The following is a 20,490-nucleotide window of genomic DNA, read 5'->3' on the forward strand; positions in this document are numbered from 1 at the left end:
ACACAGGATTACATGATGGGTTACGTGTTGATTTACATCACGTATGCAGATAAATCAGCTGATGTCACTGAGGCTAAAACACATAACTGCATCGGTTTACTCAGAAAGGCCGGGAGCTCAGTCTTGGCAGGTAGACAACACAACACTCCTTTTGGTAGTCCAGAAGGAAATAATTTTAAAGATTTTTTTTTTTTTTGTGATAAAGTTGCAGCATTAGCAGAGATAACAGAACGGCTGAAGCTGAAAAGGCGATTGCCGGTCAGGAGCAGGTTTTGGCTTCAACCAGGAGCATCTATAACACTGCTGCAATTGCAAGGAGCAATATGTTTCCAGGCAGCAGGTTCGCTTTTCATTTCATTCCCCCTGTGGAGGAGGCAGGACTTCAGTCTGTCAGAATGAAACATCTGCTGGGCTGATAATGGGCTCGCTAAACAGATTTGGAGCCACTTGCGTATGAACGACTCTCCCACACTCTCTTGTCAGTAGGAAGACGCCACAAACGGCGGGACTGACGTCCGCGACGTCCGTTTGATTCAAACGATAACAACTGAGAAGTCAGCCGCTTAGAAAATACACAAACATCCTGTACCCACAGTGATAAATTGTGTCCAGGATAAGAAGTCACACTCAGCTAATAAATCTCCATATCAACAAGGACAAAAAATATTTGTTCTTCTGAGAATGAAACATTTTATATCGTGTGCGTTCCTTCCCACAGAGTACATGTATCTACGATAGGGATCAAGGACATTTACAGACAATATTTACAGGAGCACGAGGAGAATATGACATTAAATCCCCTTTTGACTAAACAGATAACACACGAACACAACGAGGAGGCTTACCGGCTTAAAAGTCCCAGCTGAACTCTCTGGGGTTTTGTATTCAATTCCTTTTGACTTTGCGTTTCCCACAGGGCTAGAACTTCCCTGAACAATACTCCCTCTTGTCTGTCTGGAGCCAGATAGGTGTTGCAAGAGTTTCAGCATAGAACCACTGGCCACGCCCCCTCATCACCGCCCCTCTGCTGACATCACAGATACCTCGCTACCTTCCAGGCATTGCGCTGCTCTGTACATCTTCCTCCCCACCCCCCCTACCCTCCTCTCCCACCGCGGCTCACTTCTTTCACAGTCGGACCAGACGAGCAGGTTGCACAAAAGCTTTAGCTTTTGAAGGCACTCGGTCTCACTTATCATTCCATCGATCCCTGAATGACAAGCGATCGGTCCCAGACGAGCTCTAGTCGCTCCGCTTCCGCAGAGGTTCCCTGTTCCGTCACGGTGAGACACCCCTCAAACTTGCATTGCCAAATCTACTGTAACCACATTGAAATAGTTACCATGGTTTCATCATTAATCATTAGGCAAAATAAACCTCATGGACTGCGATTTTAAAACCAGGTAGTGGGAAACCGTCGAGGTTCAAGGTGCTCATTTAATCCACAAACCTTCAGAAATTTAATCAGTAAAGGAATTAATGTAAATGTCTTCCCCAGCTTCTCACAGATTAATTCTAGTCTGCCAGTGTTATGCAGTGGCACTGAATGAACAATGGGAACAAATGGCAGAGGGCTTCGAAAAAAGAAAAAAAACCTCTTCCCCATTGTAAAGGTGACCACGAGATAATTAGCACCCCCTGAGTTCATTTGCATTCATTAACACAGACACCAAAGATTTGGGCAGTAAAAAAAAAAAGAGACACTTTCTCTGATCACTGCTCCCATTAGAGAAACGCCACACCTGAATGACGGCGTGCAGACGAAACCGCCAGCACTCACCCCCCCCACACACCCCCACCCCCGTGACTGCTGCCAAAGCCATGGCAAATATTTCAAAGACGTGACACACCTCAATCTCCACAATCACACGAGTTCCTGGAGCTGTCGTAAAGAGGAAGCGGTCCAAAAAGAAAGAAAAAAAAACTTCTGAAAAAGTGACTCATCGATTTCTAATTTGAGGAATTCCTGCATTTGATTTTTTAGTATTTATATCTACCTTTAATTTGCCAAACATTACCTTCTCAGGAGGAAGTGATGTAGAAACATCTGAGGTTTCAGATGTGAACGGGCTTTCCACATTTTAACTCATACTCACAACAAACTGATGCACCCCCCCGAGGCCACAAGCCCATGACATCTTACTTGGATGAAAAAGTGTCAAAAGCCCTGACTCACACCGTGGAATAATATCTCGCCGTCCCATGTAAGATGTTGTGTAATGGCTCCGGTCGGATGGCATTTGTGTATAATTTCACAATGTGATGCATTGCTTGAGGAAGTCAAAGCCTGACGATATAAAGAAGACAGGAAGGAACTTCATCCTGTTTCGATTCAGGAAGGGATGAGTTTAATCCAAGTGAAAAGACAGACGACAGGATGTGTCTTGTTTTTTTTTTCATGCCACGTTAAAACCCCCCACTCTCCACCAGACCCTTCCCAATTCTTCCAATTCTTTCCATCCTTTCATTATGACAGCAAGGCTGACACCATCAACTGTAATAAACCCAAGATTTATTTAGGTGGTGCTGGCTCATCATATATGTGAAGCAGCATGTGGTCTTATACAGTGTCCTGTTACCCACTGGGGAGGGGTGGAGGGGAGGGATGGGGGGGGTGACACTTATTAAGGAAGAGGGGCAGAGCAGCCTCCTGGTTTAATTCAAGAAAGAAGGGTTGGCTCGCCATCTGCTCCCATCCCATCATGTTCTGGACACACATCAGGCAGGAGTGGAATCTATTTCTGTCATATTGAAAACTATCTCCTCTAAAATAAAAGAATGAATAAATAAAACCCCACATTCTTACTTTTCTCCAACATTCTGTGCTGAAACACACTTCATCCACACATTATGGTAATATACAGTAAGTGTATTCAATGTACCCTTACAGTTACACACAGCAGGCAGCATAGGCTTTCAAACACACAGAAACACGCACACACACACACAGACACACACACACACACACACACACACACATGCATTACCATAATAAATGCAGCCTGCTGAGAGGGTAAGGAGAGACAGCTTCCCTTGAATACAGAGGCTGTTAACCGAGGCGGGCCGATGGAGCCACATCCTCCAGATATAGAGCCTCCGTTAAAGGCTGGAGGAGACCAGACAACAATACAAGCAAGCAAAAGGTCACTAGTAAAGCCAACTTTTTTTTTCCACAACAGAAACCCCCTGTGACCGTCCCCTTCTTGTGTGGAGGAATTTGAGTAGCCCACTACCCCCTTCACCCTCATCGCCGTCCCCCAAACTGCCAACACCCACCCGACTTGCTGGCAGAGCGCCATCTGAGTCCCCGAGGCTCGCTGCTTCCCACTAAGTGGGTCGGGGAGAAACATTTGTGCCTCGGCGTAACAGCACACCCTGCTATGTCAACAGGTTCCTGCGACATAACAAGGGCTATGACGAGTCTTATCAGACAGGCTGGGAGGAAGGCTTGGCTGGGAGGCGATCGAATTACACATGGAAAATAAAAATAAGAACAAATTTAACATCTGCTCAGAAGAAACACATTTTGTGATTAAGATCCAAAACAAGTGGCCTGATGGGAACTCTCGAGACCAGTAGCTTAACATCCACCATAAGGTATGTTTGAAGAAACACAGAAAAACACAGCCTTGACCTGCCACGGCAAAAACTCCAAAATATTTTCCCAATCTGTCTTCCTCTTCCTGCTGACCAGCATGGGAACCAGGGTCTTCACTACAATGTGGATAGATGATTAACCAGATGACAAGAGGCACAGAAACAACGGATGTGTTTTCAACTAGGAAGTCAGTGGGGATCAATAGCAAATAACTTCCATAGCAACAAAGTGTCGTCTCATTGGAAGAAAACCACGAAAAAACTTTGATTTCAGTGACACGCATCAAGCTTGGATATGAGATAAGGAAACTCTATTTAAAGGACGCAGTAAAAAGTTCAACCCACCTTTCTGGGCTTCAGTTTATCCTGCAGGTCGTATTGGCCGATGCCTTTGTAGCTGACGCCCAGCCACCACGGAATTTCTTGCTTGTCCTGCAAGAAAAGCAGACACACACGTCGCCACACCATTCATTAGAGCTAGCTTTATGGGTGGGTGTTGTTGGGAGTTTTTTGTTTTTTTTGCTTTTTTTTTTAAAAAAAAAAGAAGAAATCACACCACTAGGCTCACAGCAATAGCAACATAAGTAGAGATCAAATACATGAAAAGCTTTGCGAGACTGACTCAGTCATTTTAACGTTACTGTTTGATCTCCCCCAGACACCTTGAATTAATAAGGGGTCGGTCAGGAAAGTTACAGGATGAAAGTAAAAGTGAGGTGAGATGGAGGAATCATTTGGACATGCTAAAATGAACACATCCTGCAGCAGTTTTACTGGGTTTTCGACTTAACGCTGCCAGAACATTTAAGGTTCATTCTGCTAATTATGACCGCTTTTTGTGGAAGGCTACTTGAAACTAAGATGCATATCGATTGACGGGAACTTAAAAAGTTGCTCATTGTTTTTACTCCATGCTCCATTAAAGGCGGTCTCAATGAAAACCGCAAAACTCCTGACATTTCTGGCTTCTTAAGTAAAGTTCAAGCTGCACAGATGGCTGTTAGAATAAAGCAAATAAACTGGGAATTTATTAATTGATAATCTACTCTTCCATCTTTGAGGGCCAGATTCCATACACTCCAGCAAAATATTAAAGGTGTTTGATTAGAGGTAGAAAAAGACATGCAGAGAGCGTGTCAACAGTAGCTTGTTCGGGGTTAAGCTTCCCGATGCCTGGGGCAGTGTGGTTACCTTCACTGGATAATAATGAACTCCATATGTCGGCAGGGACTCCACCAGAGCCAGATACCTTCAGAGAGAGGGGAACAGGTTAACGGGCTTTTCGCCACTTCAACTGCGCTTCATCACTGCCAACCCGGCGGCTCTTTGACAACAGATGATACTTAAGCTACAGTTATTGAGAGCCGCTGTCGTTTGCAGCGGCGAGCTGATTGATTTGTTGCAGGGCTGTGACATAGAGAAAGAGACAGCGCATTGATCAGTTCAAGGGCACCAATCATGCAAGAGTAAAAGACACGCGGTGGATCAGAGAGCCTGTCCCATAGAAGAACTGTCCCGTATGAAGCTTCATATGCAAGAGTGACAGCAATTCTGATTCTGTTTGTCTTGGTTGACAACTTCTAACTGATCCTGGTGGAATTACAAGTTTAAAAGTGTTCAAATTAGGAATGTGTTTTGTTAAAGTTAAACCCTGATTTTCATTTTTTCTCTCATTTAGGACAAATAAAAACAAAAAGAACAAAAATCTAGGAACAATTTAAGAATTACAAATATTAGACCAATTTAACCATTATAACCATCTACAAAACTATTATGATAAATTAATAAAGTTCTCTGACGCTCAATAAAGATGTCAAATTACCAGCTTGGAAGCATTTTATGAACTTTGAGGATTTTGTTTGATTTTTATTCAAACTGCTAACATCATAAAATATGACAAAGGAAGTTTGATTCACTCAGACACTTAGAAACTATCCACTATTTATTATATAATCTGCATAAATACCATGTTATATTGGAAAGCCTGAGAACTATGTGAAGAATTGCAGCAGTGTATAAGGAACACGAGTTAATCTGCCAAACTGAAACCAGTTTTCATCATAAATTCAACTTACTGGACGATGGCCTGTCCTCTGGTCAGCCCCTTCAGTTTCTTGTAACGTTCAATCACCTTGTCCTCGCTGCGAATAGATATAACATTTAATGAATAATCCATAAAGAGCTGCACATTCTAGGACACACACACACACACACGGGGATTGTGAGAGGCCCCATTTACTGACCCACAATCTGTTTTCTCATGCAGAAAATGCAGTCTGGCCTACTGGCCTGAAAGATGGCCTTCATCAACCTCCCCTGCACCTCGGCTGTAATCATACTTTGTAATAGTGCAGAGAAACTGTAAACTCACATGTTTAACGGGCTGAAAGAGACAGAAGTGCTCTGACACAATAAGACTGTAATTTAAAACTTCGATATTAAAGTTATTTTTCTGCTTCAGCTGCCAGAGACATACAGCAATGCTTCAGACAAGCAAGTGAGTGTCAGCACCTTGGTGAGCTCTCTCAAGGCTAATGACCAAACATAATTATAACAATTCAGGCATTAATTATTCAACCCAGCAGACAAAAAAAAATTCTCTGAGTTATTTTTAAACCTAAAATTTGACGGGCTGCGATCCCATTGCGTCGATCCTCATGCATTTGGTGGTTTGTTTTCAGAGACTTCAGAGGCTCGTATAGCTTACCAGTAATTAAGAGATGGATGCTCCCTTAATACTCTGGTGGGCAAAAGTGGAAGTAGCTTCAGGTCTAATCTGGTCGTTTCAGCCCTGGAAAGAAGATAGAAACCTTTGAAAGAGCAAATTTAGCAAACAGGAAAAAAGTCTTTTATCTATTTATGCTGTAGAGTTGGAGGAGAGGCAACGAGGCTCCAAGATTATACTGATGATTGATGAAACACAGTATCACGGTCCAATAACTCAGATATGAAAATTTTGCATCTTAAATACCCTGCTCCGCGCCAGCATGTGAATAAGTACATTTAAGTTGGCTGTTTGCATAAGAAAAGAGTAAAACTGTTTGGAGGGGATTTCTCCACATGTTTGTACTTTAACAGAGGTTTGATTTTTCATCTTCAGGCGTGACAGGAATGATTCATGTGTGCAGACCTTTAAAAAAGGTGCAGAGTCAGGATAGTTTTCACCTCTCTTATCTGTAAGGAGGAGTAATGCTTGCCAAGACTAAACTTGAGATGTCTCACCAAGTATAATTTACAAATTCACGTACCCTGTCTTTACTTCTTAGGGAACCTTTTAAAAGACTTTGTGAGAAATCGTTTCAAAATGATCAAAGCTATTCCATGCAGGTGTAAAAAGGCAACTCGCACCATAATTATTCCATTAGTGGTAGAGTAACTGTTTCATACGGATTCCTCCCTCACAGATTTTCCAACAATCAACTGCGTTACATGCAGCAGTTATACCACACCTCCTCTTGATGTCACAAAAAAACTGAGACCATTGTCATCTTTAAGGATCAATGTCATCCGACTATGAGTCACTGCAACATCCTGCAGGAGGGAGCGCACAGGGTCTACGGTTTCTACTGAAAGAAAAGGGCTTGGGCTTGGTGGGTCAGTCCACTGGAGACCCAAACAAAAGCCATTCACAAGCACTTGGCAGCCTCTCCTCATGTTGAGAAGTATTGTAGGAGCCCCGATGCCTTTACATAACAGGCTGCCGTCTCTCGTGACAGAACTCAAACGTGCAAGTTGGACTGTTCCTTAACAACATTCTTAAAATATCAAAAGAACATATTTGATTATATCTGGCCAGTGGCTGTTTGACCTTTAAGTTGATTATGAGAGCATCAATAATGCTAACTGCTACTGAAATGGTGGGACTGAATCATAATAATCCGTTTAGGTAAACCAGTTTACTAAACAAAAAAAACCCACCCCAACAACGGTGAGCTGCAAGGGCAAAGGCACTTGAATCACTCCTCCCTGTAGCTACCTCTCTGAGGTTGACTGGGTTTTGCTGCCAAGGCACTTTGCCGCATGTTTGATGGCATACATTTTATGGGGGAACTGGGGTCTGGCGTTGTCAGGGTGATCTACTCCACAGCCACGCAGCCCTGTCAGCAATCTGGAATTCATTACTACGTTGGTTATCTCCCCGCAGCCTACAGCGTGGGGGCAATTCCTACGCCCAGCGCAGCCCAACCTGGTGGAGTCTACCAAGTGTGGGAGAGATAATACTCATGTGTCAGCTTTTCCACAAGACTGAGATGTGGTGACTGCACAGACAGCGCAATGAGAGTGAGCCTGTTGCTGTGAATGAATCACTGACAACAGGCTACACCTGCAAATGGAACTGTGGACTAAAGGTCTGGTTATCATTCTGGTTAAAATGGGTGCAAGTGGAACATAAATGAGACTGTGTTAATTAAATTTTGATCTTAACTTAACTTGATCACATTTATAGAAATGGGGAAAAAAAGCTACATTGCACAACTTCAATCAATTCAGTGTTTTGCAACGTCTTTAAAGATACATTTCATCAAGCAACCAAGAGGAACGGTTGTGCATCAAAGCTGCAGGGGGTGATAACCATCGCAATAACCATGCAGTACTGACAGGGCAATAGGAATTTTGATACAAGCACAATGTGAAACCTGATGGAACATTAAGTCAACGCACAGCATGGGGCTTGGCCCACACAACCATAATAACACGACTGCACGGTGCTCTCCTGACGCCCTCTTGGCTACCATTGGACAGCGGGTCTGGCTCATCCCTCTTAAGGCAGCTGGTTGTAGGAGGAGGATGTCTCGCTAACTCCTCCACAGCTAATCTGACTGCTCCAGGGCCCTTTACTGTTCCAGTGTAGTGGAGACACACTTATATTATACGCTTTAAGAGGGGATTTACCAGGCATGTTCTCTCAAAGAAAAAGAGATTGAGGAGACTGCAGATAAAAATGATAAAAGCTGCAACAAGGAGGTGTGGGATGCATCAGTGTAAATGATGCAGTTTAGAGCTGGGGACAGTTATTGTTCAGTATCAGCTACTTTATAGCTACTATATAAGGAAAAATACTAATTTTGTCATGCAGCTATATAAATAAAATCATATGCATAATGGAAGACTCGTCAGAGCACAAGTAAAAATTGGACAGACTCCCACTGAGCAGATTGTGCCAGATTTGTTGGCAGGTTGTCTTACATTGTGCTTTCAGAGTCAAGTCTATAGCCCATCCCAACACCCACATGTGCAGAGAGTTCAGCCTGGACACAGAACTCCAGAGCAAAGAAGTTTGAAATCACAACCCCCGAGGCAGAAAATCTGTACTTCAGCTGCAATAAACAACAGTTAACATTTACCAGGTCAGTCATTCTTGGAAATAATGTGCTGTTTAAAGAGTGAGAGCGAATGCAGCCAAGTGTTTTTCATTTTTGTGAGGGAACAAAAGAAATGGTTTGACAAGCGATCGAACTGCATTTTCAGCATTGTATGGATTGCCATTCAAGCAGTGTGTGTACAAATCCTTACAAAGCAAAAATCTTTGTGCTCACATAATGGACATAAAGGCCTTCAGAGATAACGCAGGTTGTGCTGCTTCAACCTGATCAGTCAGTCACCCAGGGTGGGTACTAACTAACCACAACCAATGCTCTTCACTCCTATTACTTGCAGAAAAAAACAACAACATTGAATTCATCTGCAGTTGATCTGACAAAGCACAAACTGCTCTGAAAACTGTATCGCCACCAGAGAACAGACCATGAAGTTCTTGTTTTTTTTACAGTGTCCCATTTGTGTCATTAACCAGATTGTGTACACAATGTTCATGTGTTTGTACAAGTGTCACTTGAGCTTTATTTATCACTTATGTGAGACATTATTAAAGGTGGTGTAATCCCACGTGACAAAGGACTGTGTTTGTAGTTTTAGTTAAACTATAAGAACTATTGATCTACTTTCTCGGTCTACCAAACAGCAAATGCTGTCATTTTTAAAGGGTTGGAAGATGTAAATGGCAGTAGGTCAGCAGGGGTTCAGTTCAATGTCACAAGAACAGAATAGAGGCAATTATTAACCGAGGGAAGTCCACCTTGAAACGAAATCTGAGTGAGTCAAGTTGAACATTAACTTACTATACACAGATATCATCAATGAGCACTACAAACCAAACCCTGTTAGATGAAGCGAACACACTTAGGGGATACTGAAGACAAATGCTGATACTACTTCATTATAAATTCATAGATACACATGTACAGTATATTTATACACGAATATAAATAGCTAATATTTACAAATTTTCAATAGACAAAACTATGCATCCATAGATATATGTACTCAACTATTCACTACATAAATATAATAACAGTTCATTCTTCCAAAGAAGGGTTATGTCCATTCATGGTTTAAATGAAAGGCTAAATTACTTTTCTCCATATATATTATTTAACGATTCAGTGTTTATAGTTTTGATAAATTCTTACCCGGTGAAATCTCCTTTGGCCTCCTTAAAAAAGGAACAAAAAGAGAAATGATGAAGTTAGTGAAAGGATAATGAAAAGCTGCAAAACCAAATATGCTAATGCTAGCTAGTATACCTGCACTTCAGGTGACATTACACTATTAATGGTCAATATATTTAATATGAATAGATTTTTACTTCTCATTGACTTCACAGTTTACATCGATTTATTTGTCACTATTAATCTAAAAGGTTTGTTTTCTTTCAATCGGGCCATCCAAAGCAATCACATGAGTCCAATGTTTTCAAATGAGCCCGTCCCGACTGTCCTCATTCACAGTCAACGGTCACTAAATTCCGTCTAGAAAGCCTGCGGCCAAGTCCTTCTTACCTGCAATGCGAACGCCGCTAATTTGAAAACATTTTCACTCTCCACTTCGATGGTTTCCTGAAGTGAAAATAGCAAAAAGAAGAAGAAAAAAAATAGCAGGTTCTGTCAAAACACACGCACAAACAAAGTGCTGCCTGTCCGACACACTTGACTTGAGAGAAAATCTTCCCGTACCTCGGTCCCACCGTTACCGACTGAACCACTGGCGTGCAGATACAAAGGGTGTTTAAACTGTCTCTGAAGTGTATTTACGATTAGTTTTTAGTGCCAGACATAACAACTCCTTATATATATGAGACAAATCACAGTATGGTAGGTAAAAGTCCATATAAAATGCGATTTCTTAAACTGCTGTCCCTCTTTAAAGTGGTACGGTCCGAAGCAGGTTCAAGAGTCCCCGTCTCCCATGGAGACGAGTCTGCGCTCCCTGCGAAAAAAAACAAAACGGCACCGCAGTGATCACATGCTGCATTCACGTGCTCCTTTTACGGTCCGAAAACGGGACAATCCGTGTATCGCAACTAACTTTCAATCCACCACAATTTAGTTTGTTAACAGACACACTTCAATGAATGTATTTTGGAATTTAGCTTAAAACCTTAAAACGATTTGCAAAATTGCATTTTATGGAATACAAATGTTTACGAAATTAGTTTTAAGGGGTTTGTTTGAATGACAATATTCACGGATGTGCATTGCTTTAGAAAGCAAATATACATACAGATTTTCTTAATAAATAGCAAGCTATGAATGAAATATTATAGCACTGATGTGGCAGAGATATATAAGACAGCGTGTAAGTCATGGAAATAATGCTGTAAGTCAGAAGAAATATCATTAAAATACTTTTAAATAAGCAATGAACAGTTGCAGTACTGCTTTTGTTGGTCATGTACAATACAGACTCATTATGACAACAATATACAGTACAGTATATACAACATATTGATCATTTAACAACAAAACAGATTAACCTGATATATTTCTGATGGTGAATGCAGTAAACATCAGGAATGTTGTTAGATAAATAGATCAGGCATATTCTATATTTTGACAAAATTATACTTAAAAACACTTACATTAAACACTAGAGATTTAGCGTTGAGGAAGAATAGCTCCACTGTCGTGTTCTCTTTCAAGAAGGTAATCCTCTCGATGTAGAACCTGTGAAGAATTTTGGGTCAGAGTCAGTATAAAACTTTTGAAGATTTTTTTTAAGTCTGCAAGTTTCTCTCGCAGCAGACCGTCAGTGTGTTGTGATTTTAAAGTGATGTAGCAGGACTTGAACTGCATTCCTTCATTGCCATCTACTGGTCAGGAACACGTCTGGAGGTTGTGGAGGTCTCACTCTCAGTGCAATGAAATAGGCCTCTTTTATTCACTACTATGTTCATACAGTATGTAAAACATAGGGAGATTCAAACATTAGAATTAGTTGACGAACCCAATAAAGCACAGCAGTATTCCACATTTGCTCTTACCTCACAAGGAACTTCAGTTCCAAAGGGCCTGAAGCTTTGGAGAAGTTGTGATCAAGGACTTTACGATCCAGCTGGAGCCAGTTATTCTGTCCACTGAGCAAGGTTGAAAGAATAAATCACAAACTGGAATACTTCTATTATAATTTGTCTTTTCTCTCCCTCTTCATAAGACTTCTGTAAATAATTAATGGTTCTTAATCAACCAATACCTACAATAAACTGTAATACAATCACACACCAAGACATTGCACTTATTTGTCATCACATGTACTTACGTGTCATCTATGAAGCACAATCCAAAGTACTCTTTCTCTTTTAGGTTAAAATGTGATGACACCAAATCTAACAGCTCACGGGCCAACAACTTGGGCTGGAGGGTTTAAATCAAATAAAACAGCAATTAAAGTGGAAAATAAAGCAATTCACTAAAAAAGATGCAAAACTCTTAACAGACCATTTGACCTAAAACTAAGACATGACATGGGAGATAAGATGAAGTTTTTTCAGGATGATTTGGGATAGAAAATATCTGCTACCTGAACCAGCAGCTCCAGCTTCCTGCCATCCAGGAGGTGAACCTGGCACTGACGACCCTCGGTCATCTGGGGGAAGACAGATACCATGAGACCTGGCAATTCCTGCAAGAGAGCTTAGTCACTCTATCTCCACTTCTCTATCTTCACTTACGGTCTGCTAACACTTCCTCTGTTTTAGCCATACAATAGCTGCTTCTCTTTGTCTTATTGAAACTGACTCACCTCAGTGTTATGTTTGTCTTTGTACTGAAAGAATAGGTGAGCAACTGGGCAAGTGTCCACATGAGACTAAAACTTCAGGGCATCAAATGCATTACAAATTCATCATCCTTATTTGTTTTGAAGTGTAAAAAGGTGCAGCGATGATAGTTCAGCAACAAACCTGCTTTTATATAAGTGTAGCCTTAAACAGAGTTTCTTTTGCTTTTGCTAATCTGAAAATTCCTGAAATTTCAATATTTCACATATTCTTCTGTTATTAAACAAAATCAAAACAAAAGACAATGAAGACCTGTAAATATTTTAATTGAATCGTATTGTCTAAGATAAATGGTTGGGAGATGACTTCTGCTGTCAGCAGAACTATCTTTCTGTACAGAAGAAACACAGTAGAAGTAGATGTAATATTGTGTGGTGATGGATATGGAGAAGTCAGCAGCATTCACTGCAAATTCGGTTATTTTTAAATACTGAAACTCCTTTGTAATGATTCAAATGAAGTGAGGTAATCCATTTGAGTACTGCTGAAATGAAAATACACTACAATAATACATAACTATACACTCGAGGGGAATGGAGGGCGGTGACAGAACGTCATTTATTTTGCTCCATCAACATAGTTTAAACCTTATGCAAGTGTCATCTTTTATTGATCTAAAGTCAAATACTTTTATCTGGACTTTTTCTTTTCTTTTTACATTTTCATAAAGAAAAAGTAGCCAGCTGTTAAATTCTTTCATTGAAATTCTATGTACAGTAACTGTAATAAATCCAAATATGTTTTTAGAGTTTGGAAAAGTAATTACCAGAAATAAAGCTAATGCAATAAAGAAAATGTTGTCCTTTTCCACTATTCTGTGAGCCCTCTGTTTTATCGTACATTAAAGAATCAGGATGCTGTTTACTGCCAACAAATGTGTGACAGACGCCTCGCCTGTCCCGTCGAGTGGAAAGTGAGGGTCATATTGACGACCAACGTCGGATGATGTGGTGTTAAACTGCAGTCCACCAAAACCGATTGTTCTCTGTACCACAACAAACCTTCTTCTAAAAATTTTACAATCTATAACTGCTTTTCCACTTTGCTGTTTTGTCAACGCCCTAAACCTCAGTGAGATTTCTGTGGGTTCAGCTCTGCTTCTCAAACAGAGGGTTTAATTTGCAGTCACAGTAAGTTGATGTTACTCTAACTACAAATTCAAAGCCGTTCACACTCCTTCTACTGTCTAATTTCTATTGAAGCGCCATATCTTAGAGGTCTAGTTGAGGTTAGAATCTTTGGAAACTGGCAAAATAAGAAAAATCAAGAACCTCAGAAGTTTACCTAAATGGAATTCGTACCTCCTTTCTTTTTTAAAATTCCATAGACCAATAAATTAATTGAGAATAAACATGTACAATATAAAAGCCCTTTCATGAATTGTTGTGAGTGTCCAAGACAAAATTCTGTCAAGAGCCTGACTATCAAAACCCCGTTGTTGCAGGGCAGCGACCACAACAAGACGAAATAAACAAAGGCCTTTAGTTTACAGTCTGAGTTCAGCCACACAGGCGGCCATTTCTTTTTAGATTCATGCACATCACTCCTCTATTATTGTCTATTCATGACCCCTTTAATAAATTGTAAAACAGAAATAACACACATTAAAAAAAAAAAACTCCTTGTGAATCTGCTGGTGAATATTCACTGTCACATTTACAAAGTGCTAAAGAGAGGACGGGACCTGAGCTTCAGAGGTCCTGAAAAAAAGGTCACGACCATTCCTGGGAGGTCATTGTCCCTCCTGCAGCCCTGTAATTAGGGTCGGAGAGCTATGATAGGGCTGTCTTCACATGACCCCCTCAAGCCACACTGACCTGCTCAAACAGAGCTGGGCCCACCCAGCAGCTCTAACTATACATCTACAACTCAACACTTCACTAATAAGTGACTACAAGCAGAGAAGAAATTGAATATTTACACCCAAAAGCAACTGATAATGTTGTACTTTAATATTTCCCTTTTATTTATTACGGCTTATGATTTTACAAAGAAATTTTGTGATTGTTTTATATGAATAATATATGTATATAGATATTAAAAGTATATTAAGCAGATAAAATTTGACCTGACCCAACTTTACAAGTTTAGTATCCCAATTTGTGACTAAAAAGTCAAATGAATTAATATTTGTGTTACTTTTGAAAAGTCTTTTAAAGTCAATGACAGAAACTCAGATCTTGTTTAAAGAGTGTCAGGTGTTGCTTTTATCATTATCTTCTTTTTTTTCTTTTTTTAAATTCCCCAGGCTTTTCATGCTTTTGCACTTCAAAATACAATTTTTCTATGAATGCAACTAAATATAATACACAATTGATCACTGAATTGATGAATTATTATCAGTAACTACTGGTAAGTGTTTTGGAAGAGCTGGAAGCCCACGGTGATATCTGATGGAAAAGACATTTTCAAAAGTCAGTATGCTGAACAAAAGGAAAAAAGAGGAACCTGACCACTTTGAAGTTGAGGTAGTTAACCCCACAGATAATGTTCAGGTGTTCCAGGAACACTTTTCAAAGACAACTTTCAAAGTTCCTCTCTTGAGCCAGACAGTGAGATCAAATAGCAGGTCATGCTGCTTTCTAATGGCTGCCATATGCACTGGGAGAAAGACCCTTGTTAAAAAACAGACTTTATGACTCACTTGAGACAGCATGTGGCTCCTGACGTTGACACAAATAAACACATGCATACCTTAATGAGCCAGATGAGGAAAAAACTACCCCTATTCACCTAGAAAATTCACTTAGAAAATCACTCTTCCAGATTAAACTCAAGAAAATAATCCCTGCTACACTGGCAAAGCAAAACCAATCTGCTCTATTTAATCCCTTCTTACTTTTAACAGAATTGATGAATGCTGCAGAAGCTCAAGGTGCTGTCATACCTGATAGCATTTTCCAAACCTGAACCAGGTTTCTAGGAAGCGTCTGCATGGCATCAGCCCGTGATTGTACCACCTCCTTAAGGTCTGGTGTGCCAGGCTCCAGACGAACTGGCTACCCGACGCCACCAGGTCTTCCATTCTATGCACGATGCGTACCGCCATGGCCGACCGCCTCCTCTCCTTGACGGACAGATTCTGCCTGCAACGCTGACACCTCACTCTTGCAGAACCATAGGAAACGTGGATCTGCAGACCACTTTGTTGTGCTTCAGAGCAGCAAGCTGAATGGATCATCTGCTCCAGCACACACACTTATTCTACTGTCAACCTCCCCCCAACACACACACCCCAGCTGATGTAATGTCAGTAAGAGTCAGTGCTCTGGAGAGGATGGAGCAGAGCGTTGTGCTTCAGGCTTGGTCCTGGGCCCCGGTCCAAAACATGGCCTCATAGAGTGAAAAGAAAGGGAAGGACAGAACCACAAGGACCCTGCCTGCAGAAGACACGTCTCGTCTCATAGAAACATACATGGAAAGCCTTCAGTCATAAAATTATAGCGGTGGCTCCATCTGTGAATTTTCTATTACAAAATGTCCATTTTCAGCAAAATATGCTCCTCTGGAACATTTCTAAGCGTGGAACTTGTTTTTATTGTTTACTTTCATTGTCTGAATAGTGGTGCGGGAACAGTCACGTTGTCTGGAACTGCTTCCTGGCGAGACCAGACATCTCCACCCATCATATTCTGCAGGAAAGCTACACACACAAAAAAATGTCCTGTTTGGATCAGCAGGGATGTTAGAAATAAAAGTGAAACTTCAGGGGAAAGGAAAAGGACTTCTGACCTCTGTATAGGAACAATTAATGAGTAAGTGTTGTACACATGCTGTGTAGAACACCTGACTCAGATAAATAAGTCTGGCAACATCAAGAAAATCAACCCCCCCTCCAAAAAAAGAGAGATGAAGCAGCTCCTAGCGATTACTAGTCGAGTTTCATCTGGAAACAATATCCTGCTGTTTGTTTATGTGACCCCAGTTTCCAAGAATGCTGCGTTCACAGTCAGCTGTTTCACTGAGCATGATGGCCATAAGTGGATCAGAGCAGGCACACAGTGGCCTCTGTACTTTTTATTAATTACACTGAAGAGAGATGTGGGCTTGAGCTGAGAGACAGAAAATTTTGTTCTTGACTTTTTATATTAATAATTTTCAAAAACATGGCAAGAAAAAAAAAAGAAGAAGCTGTTTTCAGCTTCATGAAGTGTGGAATCGGTGGAGTCAGCGTTCCACTTAGCTTCCAGTAAAGGGATCAATGCTCAGTCACACTACACTACACAAGCAAATAATAATAATAATTTAAAAAAAGCTTAAGCGACGTCTTGATCAGCCATGCATCTAATTGCTTTATTGCATGCAGTTATGCATGTGGGTGTAAATCAGCTCAAAAGCATACACGTTAGAAATCAATTACCAATGCCTCTGGAGGCAGTGAACCACCAGTGCTGAGCAGTGGCTGGCAGCTGTAGCATTTTTTTTTTTAAAGTGTGAGCATGTGCAATTCTCTAAGAAACCATGTGTTGTTCCATGTGTTGTGCTAAGCTCTTTACAAGCATCATAGCTGATGAGATATAAAAATAAAAATAAAAATAAACGATAGTCAATAGAAGCTTGGCTTACCTTGTCTGCAGAGTAACGTCCAAGATTTAAACACTTCTAAAACCCACTAATTAATAGTGTGTACTGGGCAGTAAATTAACAACCATTGTCAAAAATGAGGTTGCCAGGCAACCAGCAGCGACCCGGGCAAAGCCAACATCACTCATTGCAGCATTTAATCTGCTTTTAATGGACGAACCAAACAATGTTGATGCTCAAGATGCAGGAACATCGACACAGACCAAGACAACCAAACGATAGAACAGCAGCATCGCTTCTTTTAAAATTCTACAATAAAACAACAGCTGGAAGAAAAGTATGTGCTGAATCATGGAGTGGTGAAAGATTTAGAGTTATGCTTTCTGTCTGTGCGCTGGGGTCAGGCGTATTACATTGACATAAGCGTTACACGACAACAACATATGGAATATATCTGCACATATGTGGAATGTAGCCTCCATGTGAACCACAGAACAAAATGAAGTGTGTAAACAGAGCTACTGCTGCTCGTGTTCTTTTTCTTTTTAATGATTTTAAATGAATCCACTGCAAAACACAAGAGTGTGTTAAAACTCAAATGTCAGATTTTACTGGGGCGTTGCAGTTATCCCTGTAAATTGGGCTGAGCATCTTTGGTTATATCTTTTTATCTGAGCTGTTGACAAGAAAGCAAATATTATCCGGCATTTCAACCTGCAATGATTAAATGATATAAAAATCCACATACAGTACTCCAGTTGGGGGTAAATCTCCTGATTTAATCTTTACTTTAAATACAGCAGACATTCTCATTTTCTCAACATACACTACAGGCTGATTAGAAGAAATAAGAAAACCAGACAAACACAAGAACAATGCACAGAGTCCAACCAGGAATAATTGCTGACACAGCAAATTCACCGTTATTTCCATTCCAGGGAAGCAATTTCATTTATCTCCTGTCATTTAAAGCATCTTTAGGGTGAAAAAAATGTTACAACAGAAATAAATAATGTTGATGTTGTAATCCATCACTGCAGGGACAGGTTGCAGCTATTTCTAGAGGGCACGCACTGTTTTGTAAGTGCACTGTAACCACCATACCATGCTGAATATGAACAGATGCAAAAAGGCCGCAGCTGCCCGAAGCAACAGCGGGTATGACAAATAGCCGAACATATGGTCTAAGCAAGCTGCTGTTGATCACATGGATTCCCTTGTGTATAAATGTGAGCAGAATCTTCAGAAGAAGAAGTTCCAAAAAGTATCTCCTAATATTCCACTTGTAAATCAGCCAGCGGGGTGCATGAGCCACTGAAAATGAAAACAATAAAAAATGATGATGGATGATGACAGTGATTCCACTTGTATGATTATTGGAAATGTTTTGTATCCAGTTACAAACCAAGTTAATGTAGGATTATGAAATGACAAAGCATGAACTGATTTAAACAAGGCTCTCTGTGTAGCCAGTGAAAACAGTGCTTATAACTGAATGAAGAGCCTCCAGGCTTTGCATAAAGAGCCGTATAAGCTTCATGCATTACATGTATTCACACACACAATCACGTACATGCCAAAGACCTTAAGGCAGCAGATACTCCCAGTTGATTTTATGGTCTTTGCTGTCATTTTTTGGGGTGGATTGAAGATGTATGAAGCAGCAACAACCAATCTGTGGGAGTCTATACTGGGGGAGGTCATTCCAGGGCCACTGGGAATTAAAGTTCTCCACAAACTGATCTCGATCCATGAGGAAATACCAAGTTTTTAGTCATTATATCTTCATAGGCGATTGCAGACATTATCAGTATTTTGGTGGGGGGAAATTTAACTTTGAAGATTAGTCAGTTATGTTGTAACATTTGGAGAATATGTCCTATTCGAGGGTTAAGTGTTTGAATAATACGGGCAGCATCCATTGCCCCCAACCTCCCCTTCGCCCTGTCTCCAGCCTGACACTTCAGCCGTGAACGTCATGACCTCATACCCACATGTCTCACCCTCTCTGACATCATTCTAGTCTGACACCATTTCTTTACACCAGCCAAGAGTTGCACACCAAAGTGTGCTAAGTTAAAGGGCCCATTCTTTTCAAGCTGTTGTTAGACTTTCCCCAACGGACAGAGTCAAATCAATTCTTGTGTTTGCTCACAGCGGCTGACATACATACTTGGCCTTCGTGCTGCAATGGCCACTTACGACCAGCAGATGGAGAAACCATTCATGCAACCCTTTGGGTAAAGTGGAGAATTGTTTGGTGCCTTGTTCTTACAATTTAGCTCCATCGTCTGCTCAGTCCCAGAACTTCAATGTCAATCGGCGTAAATCTGTTGAGAATACAAGGCAGGGCATGACAAGGGCAGTCATGCTGCCATGATCATTTCAACATGGGATGGCTATTACTTTAAAGAGTAAGTGGTACATTAATTATCTAAAAAGAAGACCTCCAAGTGACTGTAACGGTGCCTGAGTAAGGCGGGGAAACAGCTGTCAGCCACGGGGCCTCCAGCTGACGATCCATGCCACATACTGAGACTGCAGCTGACACGCTGAATGGGGGACATTCTGTGTGGTATGCCTGACACACGGCGCAGCGCACACACATAAGCCTGAGCATTCATGCCAAGTTATCATGTCCTTGCCTTACAAGACCCTGACTGCACGCCTTCCGCGATTCTGTCATTTGCGATTAGGAACGGAGCAGGTGGGTGCAGCTGTCGGGATTCCGCCATATGTGATAAGAGGTTGATTTGTTGTCAGGCATCATATATGAACAAATTCAGTTCATAAATCATGAATGGAAAGGCGACATTTCTGGCCATGCATAGAGTATATACAGTATATCACCGTTTACTGAACTCTGCTGCAGGAAGCCTCACATTTGAGCAACCAGAGTTTAAAAATGTCATGCCATGGTCTTCAGCTGTGTCAGTAGAGCATGTGCATCATGTGTGGAAGCCAAGTCCTCCAGCGTCGGCCACGGGTTTGATTCCCGTAGCCCTTTAATGCACGTCTTCCCCTTCTCGAGTTCTCCAGTGTTTCTTTCTTCCTCCTCCTCTGGCTGTCCCATCAGAAAAAAGTCTGAAAATAAAACTTATGGGGGAAAAAATACCACGCCTTCTGTCTGGGTTTTTGCTATTGCTCATTATCTCTTTTGACAGCATTAAATCAACAGAAAGAGAACAACAAATTTTAAAATAAGTCTGCCCTAAGGGCCTCCAGATTCGACCTTGCCAGTTAAGTGAGAAGCT

The 20,490-nt window shown here is 41.0% G+C and overlaps 1 protein-coding gene across 5 annotated transcripts in view; it reads right to left on the reverse strand.

Moving 5' to 3' along the window:
- frmd4ba (FERM domain containing 4Ba) overlaps positions 1–20,490 on the reverse strand; it is a 36,298-nt gene that overhangs the window by 7,511 nt on the left and 8,297 nt on the right. For 3 of the 5 annotated variants that reach the window (XM_068314884.1, XM_068314883.1, XM_068314882.1), the window contains exons 1-11: positions 15,600–15,776; positions 12,454–12,519; positions 12,193–12,287; positions 11,918–12,010; positions 11,516–11,600; positions 10,437–10,493; positions 10,068–10,090; positions 6,305–6,388; positions 5,673–5,738; positions 4,789–4,846; positions 3,943–4,029 (exon numbers count right to left, since the gene is read on the reverse strand). In XM_068314884.1, the coding sequence (XP_068170985.1) occupies positions 3,943–4,029; positions 4,789–4,846; positions 5,673–5,738; positions 6,305–6,388; positions 10,068–10,090; positions 10,437–10,493; positions 11,516–11,600; positions 11,918–12,010; positions 12,193–12,287; positions 12,454–12,519; positions 15,600–15,761 (876 nt within the window). In that variant the 5' untranslated portion in view covers positions 15,762–15,776. Of the gene's footprint in view, positions 1–3,942; positions 4,030–4,788; positions 4,847–5,672; positions 5,739–6,304; positions 6,389–10,067; positions 10,091–10,436; positions 10,494–11,515; positions 11,601–11,917; positions 12,011–12,192; positions 12,288–12,453; positions 12,520–15,599; positions 15,777–20,490 lie in introns of those variants that run through there. The other 2 variants (XM_068314885.1, XM_068314886.1) reach the window with 2 other exon arrangements.

Source organism: Antennarius striatus, chromosome 5 (genome assembly GCF_040054535.1).
Source record: "Antennarius striatus isolate MH-2024 chromosome 5, ASM4005453v1, whole genome shotgun sequence".
In the NCBI taxonomy this organism is placed as follows: Eukaryota; Metazoa; Chordata; class Actinopteri; order Lophiiformes; family Antennariidae; genus Antennarius; species Antennarius striatus.